Source organism: Choloepus didactylus, chromosome 2, assembly GCF_015220235.1.
Source record: "Choloepus didactylus isolate mChoDid1 chromosome 2, mChoDid1.pri, whole genome shotgun sequence".
NCBI classification, from domain to species: Eukaryota; Metazoa; Chordata; class Mammalia; order Pilosa; family Megalonychidae; genus Choloepus; species Choloepus didactylus.
Window position 1 is genome coordinate 207,131,861 of NC_051308.1, and position 21,604 is coordinate 207,153,464.

Here is a 21,604-nt window from a genome sequence, read left to right on the forward strand (position 1 = left end):
AACATTTCTTGAAGAGACTACTCTTTCCCCATTGAGTGGAGTTGGTTCCTAGTTAAAGACCAATTGGCCTCAATTAGCTTTTTTATCATTATTATTTTTAATTAGAGTAGTAGGTTTACAGAAAATCTTATAAAACATACAGCATTCCCATTTTTCCCCATGTTGTTGACACTGCTATAATTGGTGAAAGAATATTAAAACAGTACTATTAACTATACTTCATAGTTTACACTAGGTATATTTTTTCCCCATATACCATCCAATCATTAACACCTTGTATAAGTGTCATACATATGTTATAATTCATGAAAGAACATTCTTATACTTGTATTAAAACCTGAGTCCAACATTCACAACAGGGTTCTCTGTGTTACACAGCCCTATGTTTTATCTTCTAACTTTCATACTAGTAACATGCACGACCCAACACTTCCCCTTTCAAGTACTTTCACATACATAATCCAGTGCTGTTAATTATACTAACAATAGTGTGTACCATCACCACATCCATTTCCAAACCTTTAAAATCAGCTTAAATAGAAGTTCTGTACAAATTAGCATCAGCTCCCCATTCTCTACCTTCAAACTATCCCCTAGTAACCATTATTCTAGATCCTAACTCTGTGAGTTTATTATAATTAGTTTGTATCAGTGTGATCATACAATATTTGTCCTTCTGTGTCTGGCATATTTCACTCAGCATAATGTCCTCAAGGTCCATCCATGTCGTTGCACGCCTCAGGGCTTCATTCCTTTTTACAGCTGAATAATATTCCATTGAACATATATACCACATTTTGTTTATCCGTTCATCAGTTGATGAACAGTTGGGTTGCTTCCATCTTTTGGTCCTTACGAATAATGCCATGATGGACATCAGCGTGCAAATATGTGTTTGAGTCCCTGCTTTCAGTTCTTTTGTGTATAAATGTAGTATTGGGCTTGCTAGGTCATATGGTAATTCTATATTATAGCTTCCAAATTGCCAAACTGACTTCCATAGTGGCTGTATCATTTTACGTTCATGCTGGCAGTGAATGAGTGTTCCCATATCTCCACATCTTCTCCAACACTTGTAATTTTCCGTGTTTTTTTTTTTTCAAATGGTAACTGTTCTAGTGCCTATGAAATGATACCTCCTTGTGGTTTTGACTTGCATGTCCTAATAGCTAGTGATGTTGAGCATCTTCTCATGTGCTTTTCAGCCATTTGTATATCCTCTTTGGAGAAATGCCTATTCAAGTCTTTTGCCCATTTTTATTGGGTTGCCTTTGTATTGTTGAGCCATAGGATTTCTTTACGTATTTTGCATATTAAACCCTTATTGGATATGTAGTTTCCAAATATTTTCTCCCATTGAGTACGCTGTCTTTTCACCTTTTTGACAAAGTCCTTGAAGCACAAAAAAAGTATTCAGTTTTGAGGAGGTACAATTTATGTTTTTTGTTTAATTTCTTATGCTTTGGGTATAAAGTCTAAGAAACCACTGCCTCCCACAAGATCTTGAAGATCCTTGCCTGCATTTTCTTCTAGGAGTTTTATGGTCTTGACTCTTATATTTAGGTCTTTGATCCATTTTGAATTAGTTTTTGTATAAGGTCTGAGACAGGAGTCAAGTTCTGTTCTTTTACATGCGGGTTTCTAGTTCTCCCCTCACCATTTGTTGAAGAGACTATTCTGTCCCAGTTGAGTGGACTTGGCAGCTTTGTCAAAATCAAGTGATCATAGATAATAAAGGTGTGTTTCTGAACTCATTTCTATTCCATTGGTCAATATGTTTATCTTTATGCTAGTAGTGTGCTGTTTTGACCACTGTAGCTTTGTAATATGTTTTAAAGTCAGGAAGTGTGAGTCCTCAAACTTCGTTCTTTTTCAAGATGTTTTTGGCTATTTGGGGCATCTTACCCTTCCAAATAAATTTGATAATTGGCTTTTCCATTTCTGCTAAGTAGGCTGTTGGAATGCTAATTGGGATTGTGTTGGATCTGTAAATCATTTTGGGTAGTTGACAGCTTAATGATATTTAGTCTTCCATTCTGTGAACACAGAATGTCCTTCCATTTGTTTTAGTCAACTTTGATTTCTTTTAGCAATGTTTTGTACTTTTCTGTGTACAGGTCCTTTACATCCTTGATTATATTTATTCCTAGATATTTGATTATTTTAGATGCTACTGTAAAACGAATTTTTCCTTGATTTCTTCCTCAGATTGCTCATTATTAGTGTAGAGAAACACTACTGATTTTTGCATATTGATGTTGTATACCACCACTTTGCTGAACTCGTTTATGAGCTCTAGTAGCTTTGTTGTAGACTTCATGCAACTTTCTAGATGTAGGATCATGTCATCTACAAATAGCGAAAGTTTTATTTCTTCCTTTCCGATTTGGGAGCCTTTTATTTCTTTTTCTTGCCTAATTGCTCTAGCTTGAACTTCTAGCACAGTGTTGAGTAACAGTGGTGACAGTGGGTGTTCTTGTCTTGTTCCTAATCTTAGAAGGAAGGCTTATAGTCTTTCATCATTCAGTATGGTTTTTCATTTATGCCCTTCATCATGTTGAGGAAGTTTCTTTCTATTCCTATCTTTCTAAGTGTTTTTATCAAGAAAGGATGCTGGATTTTGTCAGATGCCATCTTTGTGTCAATTGAGATGATCATGTGATTTCCTCCTTTTATTTGTTAATATGGTCTATTACATTAATTGATTTTCTTGTGTTGACGATGTTATTGATTTAACGGGATTGCAATAAGACAAGAATATTTTTAAAGTTTACTTTTTTTTTTAAATCATTTCTGGCACTTTTCATGTCTTTTTGTAGATCCAGGGTTCCCCCAGAATCATACTACTGCCTGAAGAATGTCCTTAAGCATTGCTAGACAGTGTATGCTCTGAGGAATGAATTCTTTCAGCTTTTGTTTTTCTTAAAAGTCTTTACTTTGTCTTCCTTTTTGAAAGATTTTCATCACTTATAGAATTGACAGTTTTTTTTCTTTTAATATTTTAAAGATGTTTTGCTATTGTCTACTGGCTTGTATAGGTTTCTAAAAGCCTACTGTGCTTCTTGGTGTTATACTTCTGCATGTGGTATTTCTTTATTTCATCTGACTGCCTTCAAGATGTTTTCTTCATTTTGGTTTTCAGCAGTTTGACTATCATGAATATAGGGAGAAGATTAAACTTACAATTTCTACTTCTTGGCAGTGTCTGAAATTCTCAGATATGTGGTTTTGATGTCTTACATTATTTTTGTATGTTTCCTGGCTGTTAAAATTTTTTTTTCTGTCTCATTCTCTTTTTCTGAGAGTCAAGTGACATACATTGATCCACAGTTATTGGGCGATGTGTTCTTTTTTTTTAAACTTTTTGTGTGTGCATACATGCGTGTCTTAATTTGGATAATTTCTACTAATCTATCCTGAAGTTCCTGAGTTTTTCCTCAGTTGTGCCTAGATACTGAGGATCCTATCTAAGGAATTGTTTGTTTCTGATTTTTTTTTTTTTTTTAATTTCTATCGTTTTCCATTGACTGCTTCTTGATAGTTTCTATATCTCTGTTGAAATTCCTCATCTTTTTATGCAGTTTGTCTACTTTTCTCTCCTGGGTCCATATTAGTCATAGTTACTTTAAAGTTCCTCTGTGATAGTTCTAACACCTGCATCATTTCTCAGTTGGATGTTTCATTACTTTATCTCTTGACAATGGGTTTTTCCTCATTTTCTGGGATATCTTGCAATTTGTGACTGCCAGATGTGTAGAACAGCAGTAGATATGAGGTAAATAGTATTTATTTGTACCTATAAATGGGCAAGAATCTTTTTTTCTCAAGCCATTGGTGTGGGGTTGTTGAGTCAGGGTTTCAGTAGCTGAGCTGTATTTGGGTTTTGTTGTTGGTATCTTTATTGTAAATATACTACAGGCTGTATATTTCTCTAGCAGTAGGCTGCTGAAATTTTGTGCTTTGAATAGGGGGCCCAAGTGTTGGGTTTTCTCAGTTGTACTGCTCCCTTTTTAGATTTCAGTTGTCCCTGCATACCTTGCTACAGATGGGAGTCTCTCTCTGTGTTCTTTTCCCTCCCTATCTGCAAACTGCTGTTGCTTTAAGTTATTCATTGCTCAGCTCATAGTGGGGGTAGTAGGTTTTCTGTGTTGTCTTGGGCAGGTTCTTGGACTTGGGGTAATGTTTTTCAATGTTTTTTTCCCTTAGCCATACTCAGCCTTCTGTCTGCATTGCTCATGGGTGAGAGTTTCCTGTCATACCCTCTCTAGCAGACTTCTGTATGGTATTGATAAAGAATCCTGGGCCAAAGGCAGTGTCTTGAACCTCTCCCAAGTGTATAGGGGTTTTGCTTCTCCCTTTCCCCCAGCAGCAGTGTATCTTTGTCTGTGTTCTTAGAGGGGATTTCCTATCTCTCCCTAGAGGCAAAGGGCTTTGTTTCCATTCTTTCCACTAGAAGCAGTGGATTTTTGCCAGAGCCCTGTGGGTGAGAGGTTTTGCTCCCCCATTTCAGCAGCATTTTTGCTTTCTAAGATCTTTGGAATGTGATGGAGCTTTGTCTCTCTTTGCACCCATCAGACACCTTCTTCACACCTGTGCCCCAAAGGAGACTTTCTCTGGTCTTTCTTGTGAGCACATGGTGAAGGCCCATGGAGAAGAGCTTGAGAGTGAGTGGGAACTCACCTTGTGTCTGCGTCCCCTGTTACTCTAAACTGATACAGTTAGCCCACGCTTGGCCTTTAAATTTTTAGTTAAATTTTTTACCTGCTTGTATAAATTAATTAATTAAAAAATATTTTTCACAATTGAAGTTGTAATATCTGTACAATTTTGTATTTGGCATTTAACATTTAACATTACACCACAGGCATCTTCCTGCATAATTATAAGGTCTTAATAAAAGCTACATATATTCCATTAGTGCACATTTTTGTGAACTCCACTAGGAACTGTTTAATTAACTGCTTTTCTTTATAGCATTCATAATTTGAAAATCAGAAAGGGTTAAATTTGAAGCTAATTTTTAAAAGCATATTAAATAAAAGTGGGTTTTGTTTGGTGGATTCCATTGACCCTATGGCTTTTCTTCTTTAATTTCAGAATTCCATACGTCATAATCTGTCATTGAACAAGTGTTTCCTTAAAGTGCCTCGATCAAAGGATGACCCCGGAAAGGTAGGATTCATTTTCTTAAAATAAGATGATTGGGTTTTTCAGTTTGTCTATTAAAATATTTGAATCTGAGCCATATTTGTTATACAAAGAAATAGAATTTGTATTGGAATGAGGACATCCAGGAACTTGCTAGTTCATTGATTGTGAATCTTTGTGAAATAGCACCTACCTGTGGTCCCACCCCCCATTTATTGGGTATACTTTCAAGGACTTGCTAGGTAGGGAATGCCTCCTTTAAAATCAGTAGGAATCTGGCTAGTTTAGAGCTGGTCCTCTGCTATAGTTTGCTGTTTTCATTCTAGTCTTTATTTTGGTTGCTTTCTTAAGTGTTGTATATTAGTTTAAGTTTGGTGTTTGAACTGCTTGTCAGGATCAACAGTTTATTATTATTACTTATAAGGAGTGAATCTGTATATAATTGCTAACAAATGGAAGTGATTATTACCTAAAATAAAATTGTTTCTCTGTTATTACCTGTTTTAAAAGTTGCTGTTTTCTCCATCTCACTCTATTTTATATCCTGTCACCATTACAGGTTTAGTGTTTATCTACAGAGATACCCCCCCCCACTTTTTTTTTTTTTGTTTACTTCAGTAGCCATGTCAACTGCCATATGACCTGAACTTGATACTAGTTCCTTGGTTTCTAAAGTGGACGGTACTTGGTTGGGCCTTATTTGGTTGTCAAGATAAATTATTATATTAGGACTTTGAGACAACATGTCTATTGACAGTCATGTTCTTCTCTTTGGATGAGAAAGCTTTTTGTATTCTTCTTTAGAAGTATCTTTTTAGAATGTAAACCTGGTCATGTTAGTACCCTGCTTAAAAGTATTCCCTGGTGACTTGGGGTGTTAGAATTTCTTAGTTTATTATGATATCCTTTACTGTCTGTTCCTTGATCTACTTTTCTCACTGCATTCAAGTCTCACTTGTAAGGAACTACTTGTGGTTTCCCAAACATGCTTTTAGTACAGTCTTATCTTACTGCACAAAGTTCCTTCCTCTACTTATCTGGCCTATTCCTTGTCTTTCGAGATTGAACGGTAACATTACTTCTCTCAAGCTTTTTTTCCTTCATACACTCTCTTCCCCACCAATTCAGCTGAGTTGGTTGCTTCCTCCTTTGAGTTCCTGTGTTACTTTCTAGTCACTGTTGCCACTGCAGTAGCCTCCTAACTGGTTTCTCCATCTTTGGGCTTCCTCCCTCCGATTTATAGTAGCTTTCATACAGTAGCCAGAAATTCCTTAAAAAATGTTAACCTAATGATTTGTTCTTTTTGTTCAAAACTCGTCACTGCTTATCCTCTGCCCTCATATTAAAGTCTGAACTTCTTTGCATGGCTTCATGCCGAAGATAGCAAAAGCATTTTGTTCTTGTCTTAATTTTCTAGACTAACTCCTATATAACCACGTTTTATTTTTTTTAGTTTTTGAAATTCATCACACCCTTGTTCCATTCTGGAACATTATTTTCTCTGCTTGGAACACTCTACATCTCTCTTCATAAGTTGTACTCATTCTTTAGGCCTGTTAGTTTTAGAACCACTTCCTCAGAGAGGTCTTCTGGACTACATTGGGTTATACCTTTTCATTGTTTCTTGTACTTCCTCTCTAGATTAAAGGATTTATGAGGGTAGGGACTATGTGTATCTTGTTCATTGTTTAACCCCAGTGGCTTGTATAGTGCCTGGTAGCACTGATGAGACACTCAGATTTTGAATTAATATATCTATTTCTTTTAAAGCAGACTCATAAAAAAGAGTGAGAATTTTTTATATTTGCTTGTCTCATCACTTCTGTTTCCTATGGGTAATCAGTGTATATGAAGTCAGACTTAAAAATATTCTTTAAAAACAAGATTATTTTATTAGAGTTCTACAAAGGCATTAATTGGATTCTCTAAACATTTGGTTCATATTTAATTTTTAAATATGAATTTTAAATCATTAAAAAATTAAAAACCCAACACATGAATGCTTAACATATACATTAATTCCTTAATGTATTAAATCTCAGCTGATTGGAGACCCATTTAAAAAATTTGTCAGGTTGCTTTTCTTTTGGGCAGAACTTAAAGCTTTTGTCCATTTTTAATTAAATAGCATCCTGAGGCAAGGAACATGTGGAAAACATATATTACTCTTTGTAATTATTCTTTTTTAATCAGGAATGTCTCAATAATGTGCAACCAAAACAAAATACAGAAATAAATTGAATGCTGAGGCTAATAAAAAAGGTGTCAGCTTTTATCATTAATCCACAGCTTTAAAGTCTTGTGTTCATCAAAACACTGCATTGTTCACATTGATTTTGGTCCTAGTAAGTAAATATCATAAATTTAATCTTATAAAGTACATATTTTACTAATAGAGTTATTTTTATTTTCATTCTCAAAGTGAAATTTAATTACCTATTCTCATTGATTTGGTCATAATTAGTAAATGTCATAAATTTGGTATTATGAAGTATATTTATATGCTATCTTCAGCATGAAGCCATGCAAAGAAGTTTAGACTTTAATATGAGGGCAGAGGATTAGCAGTGAAGAGTTTTGAAAAAGAGCATATGATTAGGTTAACATTTTTTAAGGAATCTCTAGCTACAAAATGAGATTTTGTTTAAGAAATAGTTCCATTGCTTAAAAAAAGTTTTGAAAATCTCAAACCAAGCCCATTTTTTTAAAGCAGAGGAAACTAATATCAAGATACGGGGAGTGACTTGCCAGGTTCATTGTGGAATTATGACCCAGGTGTATTGACATGCAAGTTATAGAAACCCAATACAAACTAATTTAAGGGGGAAAAGAAACTTCAGGAATTGGAGGCAGGTTCTTAAATTGTGTCACTAGGAATGTCTCTCCATTCCTTAATTCTGCTAGCATTTTCACCTCCATTGGTGGCAGAGATGGCCACCAGCAACTTCTTGCTTGTATCTACCAGCTTAGCAACCTTAGCTAAAAGAGAATGGTTGTCACCCTCCCCACCCCCCATACATCTCCCCATCACCTGGGGTTACAGCAAAAACCTTAGAATCAAAGCTGAAGAAGGAAAGTATACTTGGTTTCTTGGTTCTTAGACTAGTGCTTTTCCTGCCATACCAATCTTCCTTGAAAGGGAGGCCAAAATGTTAGTTAAATTTTGGAACTTATGAATTGTTTTTTCTTTTTGTATTACAGTGTTTCCTGGCATTTGAGGAGCTTTTCCAAAACCACCCTCACCACAGTGGGAGAAAACCATTGAGCCAAGGTGGGGTGGGAGTAGATTTTGGTCTTGGGTATGGGGTGGACTTTAGCCCCTTAGGATTTTGCTAGCTGCTGCTGTGACCCAGGCAGGTGTAAGAGGTAGAAGTAGCCTGCCCAACATCTTCCTATATCTTCACAGTATAGCTTCCTGTTCAGGGTGGTTACCAGAGAGATATGAAGGCCAGCCTAAACTTGAAGTGTGTTGTTAAATTATAGATGTTTTTATATGGCTATTTATTCCTGATTCAGCCTTCATTTTCTAGAAGCTTTTGTCATAAAAGTCCTCAGTTCTGTCCATGTACCTTGATGGTCTGAAATCCATCTTCCTTTATTCTCTGAAAATAATTTCAGACAACCATGTTATTGCTTGCCTTAAAAAGAAGCACAAACAGATGAAATTATATTTTGAATCCATTTTGTTGCTCCTTTTTTAGAGACAGGTTTCTCTTTTCTTTCCCTTAATTACTACCCTCTATGCCTTGTCTCTGCATTCTACAGTCTCTCTCTCTCTCTTTAATCCTATCTTTTACCTCCTCTCTTCTCATTAGCTTTATCTTCTATATTTTTGCCTGTTTTCTTTGGTGTTTTTTTAATCTAATTTTATTGAGATATATTCACACACCATAAAATCCATCCAAAGTATACAATCAGTGGCTTACAGTATCATCATATAGTTGTGCATTCTTGCCACAATCAATTTTATTACATTTTCATTACTCCAAAATAAAGAACAAAATAAAAATAAAAAATAACACCCCAAACATTCCATACCTCTTACCCTCCCCATTATTTATATATATTTTTTTCTTTATTTTATCACTCATCTGCCCATACATTCGATAAACAGAGTGTCAGTAGCAAGGTTTTCACAAATCATATGGTCACATGATAAAAGCTATATAGTTCATCGTCAGAAATCAAGTCTACTGGATTACAATTCAACAGATTCAGGTATTCTGATACACTAGAAACTAAAAAGGAATACCTATATAATGCATAAGGATAACCTCTTGACTCTATTTAAAATCTCTTAGCCACTGAAACTTTATTTTGTTTCATTTCTTTTCCCCTTTTGGGTCAAGAAGGCATTGTCAATCCCATGATGCCAGGGCCAGGCTCATATGACCTTGGGAGTCATGTCATGTTGCCAGAGCGACTTACCATACCTGGGAATTATGTCTCACGTAGAGGGGAGAGTAGTGAGTTTATATGCAGTGTTGACTGAGAGAGAGGCCACATCTAAGCAACAAAAGAAGTTCTCTGGGGTTAACTCTTATTTGCCTAATTTCTTGATGTAAAGTTTTTTTTATAAAAGTCTTATTCTGTAGTTTACACATGACTCTTTCTTAATTATCTTAAAGAGAGGTAAATATTTTGTTCACATTATAGGAAAACAAGTCTTTAAGCTAAATTTAGTTTAAAAATATAGAGTGCTCTTTCTCTGCTTTGCAGCTTTATTTGTTCTTAACCTTCTTCCTTCAGCCCAGATAAATGAGACTTTGACTTTAAAGGAAATAATGGATTGTAGGAAGTAGTTTGAACAATTGCATAAATTATTAGCAGCAGTGGGCTCTAAAAGAACTGAGGAGATAGCCAAGAAATTCAAGTCCACGTGAAGGCCACCTGCCTCTGCTGGGGAAGATAATTACAGAGAATTTGTACTAAGAGGAATGTTTTCTTTCTAGGCAAATTTTTCTTGCCTCTGGGGTTGGAGGTTTGTTAAGGCTTAATGTGAGAAACAAGCACTATTCCTAAAAAGGAATAAACACTCACCCGATTGTAGAGAAGAAAAGAATTTATTCACAGTCTTGCAAGAACAGACGCCCAACCACATGTGGGGGTTGGTGCGCAGAACAATAGACCCAGCAGTATTTATTCGCTACACGTAACCGCAAGTCCCTCCCCTGTTTCTCCATTGGCTGGGTACTTCAGAGGTTCCATTCTATTTGACAAGCCTAACTAGCCCGTGCAAATTTGAAACATGCGGCCCGCCCAAATTGGAAACATTTGAAATATGTTTCCCACGCAAATTTGCAACATTAGGAACCCTTGGAATAAATCCCCACTCCTGAGTATAATGGTTATGCCCAGGCCTCTTTAGAGCCAGTCTGGGCTAGTTTGGTAACAAGTTATGAGGCTATTTTGGGAACCTCTACCCCGAGCTTCCACCTTGCAAGGATAGTGGGTGGATAAGCAGGGGAACTGACTGTGGATAGTGGGTGGATAAGCAGGGGGACTAACTGTGGATTACAGTTTGTCTTTTTAACCTTCTGCCAATTCCTTAACTGCCCCACCCTGCAAGGCACACCTGTCCTGTGTGAAAGCTGAACTTAATTTCTTTCTCACAAATCCCCCCTTTCTTTTAACTCTCTTTAGCTTTCACATTCCAGTTTCTTAAATTTCTGAAGAGCTTTCTCACATTCCTCATCGTACAAATCCTCCTCTCTGAGGGGGTATAAATTGTTTTGCGTGTATTGAACCGGCATTGTTTGGTTAGGGCTGTCTCAGTAAGCCTTGAGTCAACCCCCAGGCGCATGGAATGATGCAGCAGCTGACTGCTGTGAGTGCTCCAGCTACAATGATAAGAGAGGTTAAAACAGACAACGCCACCCCTTTCCATTTTCCAAACCAACTTTCTAACCATTTAGTGAGAGGATTATTAATACCTGAATTTCCTGCTAATTCTTTGGATAAAGCAGTTAGCACTTGAAAAGCTTTGGTGATGGTTCCATCAGGTGCTGTATTATTTGGGATAAATGTACAACAACTGCCCCCAATTACACAAATGCCTCCTTTTTCAGCCAGCATCATGTCTAAAACTATTTTGTTTTCCCATGCCCTTAACCACGTCTTTGGTGTAATTGATAAATCTTTGTTGGTTATAATATATATAATTAATCCAGTGTACATTTTTATTAATTGTGATCCACCAGAATAAAAATGACTCACATCCTGCAGCTATTTGATTCCTAGCTTTAAACTTATTTGGGATTTCCTGTGGAACTCTTATAGTGTCTAAATACATTCGGTTGTTAAAATAACCAGGTAAACTCCTTTTCTGCCTTTTCTCTTGGGGTTTCACGTCCTCTCCTTTCTCAAATGCCAGGGTGAATGGGATGGCTAATTGGACCAGAGCACAGGTCCCCTTCCATTTTTTCAGGTAACACTGGTCGGAGGACGCCTTTTCCGCAGTACCACCAAAGGTTTGCTCAGGGTGTGGTTAGACTGGAGAAACTGCCAGTACTATCCTCAGTTACATCCCATGCTTGGGTGCACGAGGCCATGGTCCCGAAATCCTGGAGCCCCTCTCCCCGTCTAGAGAGACAGGCAGAGTGGTTTCCTGGACCAAGGTGAGGAGCTAGCCTGGCCTTGGTGTTTCTTCTCCCGATTGGAGGAAAAATGGAGGACAGCGTACTGCAATTTTCACCAGGAGGAGTAGTCTGGGAAAGGAGCACCACTTGAACTCCTTTTCATGCTTTTTCACACCAAAGGGAAAGGGCACGATCTGAGCAGTGAGTCGGCCTGTTGCACAAGCTTAGCAGTTACTTTTATCTAGGCTCTGGACTGTATATTTAACCTATTCTACCCAGGCATTTGCATCTTTGTACCCTGTTTCTATTTCTATGGTTTGTTTTAAATTTTCTGCTTTGATTATTCTAATTACTTTGCCCGCTTAAGTATTACTGAAGGGCTAACTGGAGAGAATGTTGTTAAAGACAAGTTTATGGAGAGGAAAGAACTTGTAGACAGAATCTCCCCAGAGGATCTCTACCAGTAACCTCTATTCCTATGCCATATATTCCATCAGCTCCCCCACTGGTAGTGGGTTGTTTATTAGCTCCTTTAATAGTTATTACCACTGGGTTGCATTGAAGATTCCTACAATATGGTGGGGTGTTACCTTTGTAGAAAGTTATTTTATCCTTTAATTTTCAGTCGGTTGGGCAGATCCAGCTCTTATTTACAGTCCATCCCTTGTATTGGGTAGTTCACCATACATCAGCCCAAGAGAGGCAAGGGGAGACTCAGCTGAAAACACCTCTTACTGGCTCTGGGCATAGATATTTATCCTTCCCACTCAGCCACCGCTGGTACTCCAAGTTCCCACAGTTCATTACCTGACATGCATCAAATTGCACTGTTTGAAACTTTAAGCCTTCAGTTATATTTATTACTAATTTGACAGGACTTGTTGCATTCTGAACTGGGAACATTATGACTAGCATAATTATTCCCATTCCTAATCAGAACTTTAGACCATCCATTCTTCAGCTTTCTAAAACACCTGACTAAGTGGTATGGAGACACAGGGTTTGACCAGTGCCCCCACCCCACACACCTTTTCTGATATTCCCTCCCAGCCATTGATTTTTTAGAGTGACCTTTTAGGGATCTGAGGTTGGAGTAATTTTCCAAGATTTGGGCGGAGTTGCTGGGTACTTATTGTCCATTTCAGACACCAGTCCCTTTATTTGGGTGTAGTGAGTCCAGCCTTTCTCTGCGTCCAGACTGCTGATTCAGTTGTTAACAAAACTTGAAAAGGTCCCTCCTAGGCTGGTTGAAGTCTGGACTTCTTCCACGACTTGATCAGGACCTAGCTGCCAGGTTGGTGTTGATGGACAGCACACTCAAGGGGCGGAGTTTGGGCCAGCAAATCAGGGTGCCTGAGGGATGACAGAGTAGGAGACAAAGCCAGTACATAATTTTTAAGGAAGAGGTTTTTTGAATCTAAGGAAGGGAGATCTCAAGTTTTAGCCGCCCCACTGGGGGCATCTCAGTGTAATCAACTTGAATACTCCGAAATGGCCTGAGGCCTGGTTCCTTTCCCCATGTACTTGTTTCCTTAGGACTTTCTTATTAACCCTTTGGTAAATTATGCACTGTTTACATATTTGTTTAGCTACAATATAAAGGCCCACACATCCAAAATGCTTAAGAGCCAGATTACACATGGTCTGTACTCCCTAATGACTCCCCTGGTGTAAAACTGCTAACACCTCCCTCAGGTACAGACACCCCTGAAGTCATTTATATGAAGCACAGCAAGAATTTATCAGCATTTAAGGCTATTTACTGATAAAAGGAATGGAGCAATTAGACTAAAGGACAACAATAATTCAGAATAACCCAGGATTAATGAACAAAAAGGCTCACCATTCCCAAATACCCACTGAAAATCCAGTCTTCAATACACCCAGTTTAGTGATGCCTGAATATAGTGGATTTACATATATGTATACCTTGAATACACACACAAGGTTTGCTGCGAGTCGGGGGGAGGAGGACAAACCTTGGTGTGTGTAATTTTACAGTATAAGTGGTGCCTCTATTCCCACCAGAGCCAATTTCAAGCTAGCAATCTGACCACCAAACGCAGAGCTGGGAAGAGATACGCATCACTCATTGTTCCAACTTTGTTTGATGCAGCTTCAGTGAACCTTAACCCCTTTTACAGAAACATGTGCATACAATCTACTTGCACTCTGATTATGAACCTTTTGCTTTTGCCCAAAATATATCAGCAAAACCGTACTACGAATCACAAGAACACATAGCCCCTTATATATTCGGAACAGACAGATACAACTTACACTGTTCAAACCACTTCTACCTAAGGGAAAACACCGCACACAGTAAAATTTGTATATACACACCCATAACCACACAAAGCCACACATTAGGCCTATTTACAAGCATGTACAGCCAGTTTCTTTTACAGTTTGAGGTAAAGAGTTGTCTCATTCTCCACACTATTGTGAACCTGCACACAATTGCCCAGCTTTAGAGTACATACAAACTAGTATAGGCTACAAAAACACAAAGAAATACCTCCAGTCTACCATGGATGAGTATACAGGAAATCTCTGCCAAGTCTCAAACCATACATTGACAAACTTCCACAGCTTTAAAGATTCCTACATAATCGTATCACATGCTTTTATTACATACAAACATAATTATCCCGCATCCCTGTGTAAACACACGGCCCAAACTTCCATTAGATGTACAAATCTTTAATTTAACTCCTAAAATTCATGCACTAAAATATGCAAATATATCTACCAATACCTGTCCAGCCCCACATCACTTAAGTGTACGGATAGAGAATTACACAAACCCCATGCCACAGAATCCTTAAATCTGAACATATATGACATCCCACCAAACCTAGAAATTTCTTTAGTTCCCTTTTTGTCCGGGGAAGAGGCAAGTTAACCATGGCCTGAATTCCTTCTGGACCAGTCCCCCCTCTTTCTTTCTAACTGGCCCTGACTGCTTCTCTCTCTTGCCTCTGTCTCCTCCCTGCCTCGTCCCTAATCTCTCCTTGACCATGAGGTCAACCGTGCTCATCAGGACCTTGGATTTCTGCTTTTGCTTTTCCCTCTCCTCCTCACAAACACTTTCTGAGACTCTCTCAATAATTCCTCCAATGGCTTATCCAGCCATCCGTCCATTTTCTGGATCTTTTTCTGAATATCAGGCCAAGATCCCTTTACATAGCTGACCTTTAGCATTCCCTACACCACAGGATCATCGGGGTCCATTCCTGAGTATTTACGTACCTGGTCTTTCAACCTTTGCAGGTGGGCTGAAGGGGTCTCATCTTTTTCCTGATTTACCTTAAAGGCCTTACTTAGGTTCTGGGATTTGGGTACAGCCAATTTTATTCCCAGTATAACTAGTTTTCTAAGATTTTCCATGTGTGTTCTAGCCTCCTGATCATTATTATCCCAGTTGGGTCCACATTGGGGAACTTTTGCTCTGCTGCCCTCACCCCTTGTCTGGGTGGGTGCTGCCTCTCCCATTCTCTCATAGCTGCCCTCCTCACCATTTCCCTTTCCTCTCCTGTAAAGAGGATATTTAGTATGGACATAAGTTCGGACCAGGGCCTAAGAATTGATTTAATTGTTCAGCTAGCCTCACTGCATCTTCCATTAATGATTTCATTTCCCTCTTCAAGTTCCTTACTTCTGTACTCGTCAATGGGACATTTACATAACCAATTTTTCCTGATCTAATAGGTACTTCTCTGAGAGGGTACGAAGACTCAGCGGGTTTATATACTCTCACCCTCCTCTCCTCAGAAGCCTCTGGAAACAGAAACCTCCGGATATTTTTCTTACATTGTTCCAATTCTTTTCTTAATTGTTGGTGGGTTGTAACCGGTGGAGCAGTTGGCACCGATTGGCTCTCCAATTACCCCTCCCATTCCCCAGGGGCGGGGTTTGGTTCCATTGAATCTTTAAGGTTCAATGTTTCCGGCCCCAGCGGGGGAGGGGAAACATAAGGCAGGGGAAAGCTTTACAAAGGATCCCAGGTTTTAGTTTCTAAAGATTCAGTCTCTGAATCTGGGCTCTTAACTTTCACTGGATAAAAACTGGTCTCTTCCCTGCAGCCAGCTCATGGCATAGCTAGATTCCTCCTTGGAAAAAGGTTTCTTTTCATTAACATCATGCACGAGGGCCGCAGAAAGCCATTCTTCACCTGCCCCGTATTTTGGCCAGAATACATCCGGCAGCAAAATGCTTTCTTTTGTCTAAATATAACAGCAATATTTGATCATTTTCTTTTTATCTTTTCCCATGGTCCGATCACTTTCGGCTCAGTGTTTCAACATCCTCCCCAATGGACTGTTTAGAAGAATGTTCCTGGGGGACACTACATGTACCCCCTTCCCTTTATCCCTGGCCGGCCGACTGCCTCTATTCCCCATTCTGAGTCTTGACTGGGCGTCTTTCCCTCAGGATCAGCCGCAGACTCACCAGAATGTCCTGACCACCAAGGCAATACTTAATAGTCCTGTTTTCTTACCTTGGTCTGTGGACAGAGTTACCTAGTTGCTGCGAGGCACGTTTCCCTTCCCCTTTTCTTGTCCACAAGCAGCAGACCTAAGCGTCTGATCACGGGTCTCACCAGCAGTCAGAGGTGGGCCCCCAACAATGGAGTCCGAGACCGCTCAAACAGCGGGGTGCGCCTTCCCTTCTTCCGTCCCGGGGGTCCTCCTCGATGCTTCAGATCCTGGACGAGCCCCCAAGAAATTGTGAGAAAGAAGCACTATTCCTAGAAAGGAATAAACGCTCACCCGATTGTGGAGAAGAAAAGAATTTATTCACGGTCTTGCAAGAACAGATGCCCAACCAAATGTGGGGGTTGGCGCGCAGAACAGTAGACCCAGCAGTATTTATTCCCTACACCTAACCGCAAGTCCCTCCCCCGTTTCTCCATTGGCTGGATACTTCAGAGGTTCCATTCTGTTTGACAAGCCTAACTAGCCTGCGCAAATTTGAAACATGCAGCCTGCCCAAATTGGAAACATTTGGAATAGGTTTCCCGTGCAAATTTGCAACATTAGGAACCACTGGGATAAATCCCCACCCCCTGACTATAATGGTTATGCCCAGGCCTCTTTAGAGCCAGTCTGGGCTAGTTTGGTAACAAGTTATGAGGCTATTTTGGGAACCTCTACCCCGAGTCTCCACCTTGCAAGGATAGTTGATAGTGGATGAATAAGCAGGGGAACTGTGGATAGTGGGTAGATAAGCAGGGGGACTGACTGTGGATTACAGTTTGTCTTTTTAACCTTCTGCCAATTCTTCAACTGCCCCGCCCTGCAAGGTACACCTGTCCTGTGTGAAAGCTAAAGTTAATTTCATTCTCTCATTAGTGGCTATGAAGAGTAGGGTCTACTGGTTAGTGAGAAAAAGACAAATTCACTGCTAGAGAAGTAACTTTTGGAAGTTCAAGATTGTGATTATTTTTTATTTCTGTCCTCTGTCTTAATATAAAGGATTATAACATGGTTAATTGATAGGCTTTCATTTTAAAAAGTATTCATGATATCTCTCATTTTAAAAACTATTCATTTTTTGACCAAGTTAGTATTGTATTGTATTTATTTGTCTGTTATACTCTGGAATCCCATTTTAGTCACTTTATTTTAAAAGAGATGTAGGAAAACTGGAGAAGTTTGAGCGAACATAAAATATATTAAGGGATGAACAGTGTTGTATGAATCATAGGTGATTAACCTGAAGAAAGAAAATAAGTATAATTTTAGTACCAGTCTTAAAAGTAGATGCGTGGTTTTTGTGAGGAAGAAGTTGACTGCTTACTTGTGTCTTTGCACAAAATGAAACAGGAGTAAGTGGGACTTAAGCTCAAGAGTTTGATTGGACAAAAGTAAGAACTGTGTATCTATTGAAGTAGAGAAATACTGGTATGAGTTCCTAAGAGAGGCTTTGGCATTTGTGCCTTCTGAAGCACTTCAAGAATAGAAGAAATTGCTAGCCTTTGAGGTTTTAACTTAGAGTAGTTAACTCGAGTTGAAGGCTGGGAAGGAGACATGATAATTTAGTGGAGGGGCCAGTCAGAACAAAGTGGGAACGCAGTCAGAAATAAAGGAACTAATGTAGGTACCAATGTAAGTTTCAAGAGTAGAGGCTAAGGTTATGAATATGAGACATTCTGTTGGACAGAACAAGGTTACAAAGCCAAGGGTGAGCATAAACATTCAGAGAGATGAGGATCTGGTTGAGAAAGATAACATTGCAGAGGTAGAAAGAAAAGCCAGCTTAAAGTCCTGAAAGTATAGTATTTATTGGTCAAGGCATTTCAGTTGCCTTTTATTTGTGCATGTGGTATTCTCTGTTCTCTCCTTAAGGGTGCAAGAGAATATTCTGTTGTTGGTGTGTTCTTTTTTTCTCTTTTGTTTCCAGATCTAAACAACTTAAAAAATATATATTCAGCTCCACAAATTAACTTCTTAAAAATTATGTACAGTAAAATCAGTCCTTTGTGTGTAGTTCCGGTATTTTTGACAAAATGCATGCAGTGTAATCATCATTGTGATCAAGATAAAGAATAGTATAATATATTGCCCCTTGGTAGCCACCCCTTCTCCCCACTCCAACCCCCGGCAGCTGTAATAGTTGCCTTTTTCAGAATGTCATATAAATGGGATGCATACAGTAGGTGGCCTTTTAGTATGGCTTCTTTCATTTAGCATAATACATTTGAGATCCATTCATGTTGTTGTGGGTATCAGCAGTTCTGTTTTATTGCAGTTTAATCACCATTTGAAGACCATGTGGATTGTTTCTAGTCATAAATTCATTTTATCGTTAAGTTCTTTTCTTTTTGGGTTTAGACTCAATTAATTTGACAAACAGTGAGATACAAAACAGTGTGGCTAGAGTTGAATTAGCCTAAACTAATAACATAATAATCATAGTAAGCTGCTGTGAGTGGATTATATTAAATACAGATATGCAATTTGGCTCTTGAGAAATCCATTGTGATATAATAAAATCTTGTTTGTCTCCAACTTTTTTGTTTTTTTTAAGTAATTTCTAAAAGTATTAGGTAGAGCATTGATAATTTAAAAACAAGATGTGGCTATTCACTTAACAAAACACAGTTTTTAAGTATCCTTAACATTTAGAGAAACATTTACTACACTACAATCAAAATGTGAATTACATATTATTTTAAATCTATTGATTTAGGGTAAATTCTTTAACAATCTCTGCTGGGCAACACTTAGCTTAATTTGATAAATCAGTGTATTTAAACATTGTAAGAACCTGTGTATATTCGAAAAGGATGTTTGAGGACCTGAGCTGGCACTGGAATAGTTGTCCATACGTTCATTGAATCAACTAGCTAGCCTGCCTGACCTCTCTTGTGTGTGTGTGACTGTTCATACTCTGTTTTTTGTAGTCTGAGTAGGAGGGCTAATTTGTTGTCCAAACTGGAAACTTCTGAGAATGAAAGAGGGTGTTAGTCTTAATTATGCTTGGGCAACAGCATATCTATGATGCATGCAAATAATGGGCCTTGGAGCTATGGGTAGGTATCAGGAGCAGCATACCAAGATGTTGAAGAAAACAGGATAAACAGATCTTCTGAAATGAGGTTGCAAAGTCAGAATTGGGAGAGGAAAAAAAAAGATTTGAGCCATGGTGTAAAGCTAAGGAAACCAGGGACAAAACAGATCAAATGCTTTGTCCCATGCTCCTGAACTGGGTGTGCATTGAGACTTAAGAGAGAGCAGAAAAGAACAGTCTGTGATGACTCACTTTACGAAGGGATTTACGCTTGGCAGTAGGTTTAGTTAAAACATAAAATTCATTGATTTACTTGGAGTGGTTGGTTACTTATGATAGGAACTGCTCTTCCGAGGAGTATGAAATTACTAGCCTCTTGGGTTCATCTATATTATTCAGATAATGGTATTTTTGCTAGATTTTTTTTTTCAACCTGAGGGCTGTTAAAAAAGAATGGTTATACCAGTGTGTGATAGACGGGGTACTTTGTATTCACATAAAATTTCAACCAGAAATAATTAATAGAATAACTAAAATGCACTTCATTTGAAGTGATATATATTTTGCAATGATTGGAATAAAGGCATTTAAGTCTGTTGTTTGTTTTTGACCCATCTTCATTTCTTACACATTTTTATATCTTGATTACCTTCATTTTCCTGAATTTCATTCATTATTTGTATTATTTGTTCAATCTCTTCTATTTAAGGATACAATCTAATTTTTAATTGGGTGTTGCTTTTTTGCCAGTTATATCTTTTTGGAAGATGTGGTCACAGCTATAGAATTCTAGTTTGTGTTCTTTGGATTTTTGCAGACTAAGCCATTGCAGTTTTCTCCCTCCGGAACACATTAAGTAGTTGTATCCAAATTGTTGATATGAATTAATAATACTGTCTTACATTTGTATAGGGCTTTATAGGTTGCCGAGTTATTTTCCATGCATTATCTTGATTCTTACAACAAGCATGTTGTTAGGACTCAGTTTGAGATAGGGATCTTTGAATCCATTTTCAATTTTTTTTTTCATCGTAGATTAGTTATTGCCTGTTCTGGAACTTCACATAAATGGAATCATTCTTTATATACTCTATTTATAAATAGTCTTTTAAGTCCCTGAGGCTTTATTCATTTTTCTTTGCCCTTTTTCTCTTTGTTCCTCAGATTGGTCGTTATTGAGTTGTTAGAGGATTTAAATACTCTGTATACAAGTTCTTTCACTCAGCCCGATGTCTGTGATAATTATCCATGCTGTTGCATATTATCAGTTTATGTTTCTTATTATTGCTAAGTAGTATTCCATTGTATAAATATACCACAATTTGTTTACCCATTTATCTGTTGATGAACATTTGGGATGTTTTCAGTTTGTGGTTATTTTGAAAAAGCTACTAGGAGAATTCCCATACAGGTTTTCTGTGGGCATACATTTTGATTTCTCTTGAGGGAATACATAGAAGAATTGCAAGGTAGGGTATGGGGAAGATTAACTTTATATAGGGAAACTGCCAAGCCTTTTCCAAAGTGGTTGTAGTAGTTTACATTCTTTAAAGTGGTCTATGAAAGTTTCCAGTTGCCCCATATCCTGGGCAACAGTTGATTTTATCTCTCTCTTTAATTTTAGCCATTCTAGCAAGTGTGAAGTGGCTTTCTCATTATGTTTTTAATATGAAATTCTCTGATGACCAGTGATGTTGACCATCTTTTTATTTGCTTCCTGACCATTTTCATATCTTCTTTTATGAAGGTATTTTTTTTTAATTGGTTGTCATTATTCAGTTTTAAGAGTTTTAAAAATATTTTGGATACAGGTTCTTTCTTTGATTTATTATTTGTAAATTTTTTTTCAGGCTCTGGTTTGCCTTTGTTTTCATAATAAAATGGAAGTTTTGAATTCTGATGAATTCTAATTTATCAGTTTTTAATTTAATTTTAGTGTGCCTTTTGTGTGCTGTCCAAGAAATCAGCCAAGGTCACAAAGATTTTCACCTCTGTTTTCCTATGTAAGTTTTATAGTTGTAGATTTTCCATTCAGGTCTATGATCAATTTCAAATTAATTCTTGTGTATTGAGTGTTGTATCTTCCTGATGAGCTGTTCTTTTATTTTTGTTAAGTGTTGCTCTAAATTTCTTAAAATATCTTTGTCTTGAAGTCTACTTTGATATTAATATAGCCACTCCACCTTTCTTATGCAACTTCATGATATATCTTCTAGTATTTTATTATCCGTCTGTAAATGATCTTTGTATTTAAAGTCGAACAAACTGAACTCCCTCAGCTTTTGTTTATCTGAGAATGTCTTAATCTCTCTCTCATTTTTGAAAGAGAGTCTTACCAGATATAAAATTCTTGACTGGCATTT

At 37.8% G+C, this 21,604-nt stretch overlaps 1 protein-coding gene across 4 annotated transcripts in view; it reads left to right on the forward strand.

The window, feature by feature from the left end:
• Positions 1–21,604, forward strand: part of FOXJ3 (forkhead box J3) — a 212,635-nt gene that overhangs the window by 91,845 nt on the left and 99,186 nt on the right. For all 4 annotated transcript variants that reach the window (XM_037827526.1, XM_037827527.1, XM_037827525.1 and 1 more), the window contains one exon: positions 5,098–5,172. In XM_037827526.1, the coding sequence (XP_037683454.1) occupies positions 5,098–5,172 (75 nt within the window). The remainder of the gene's footprint in view (positions 1–5,097; positions 5,173–21,604) is intronic.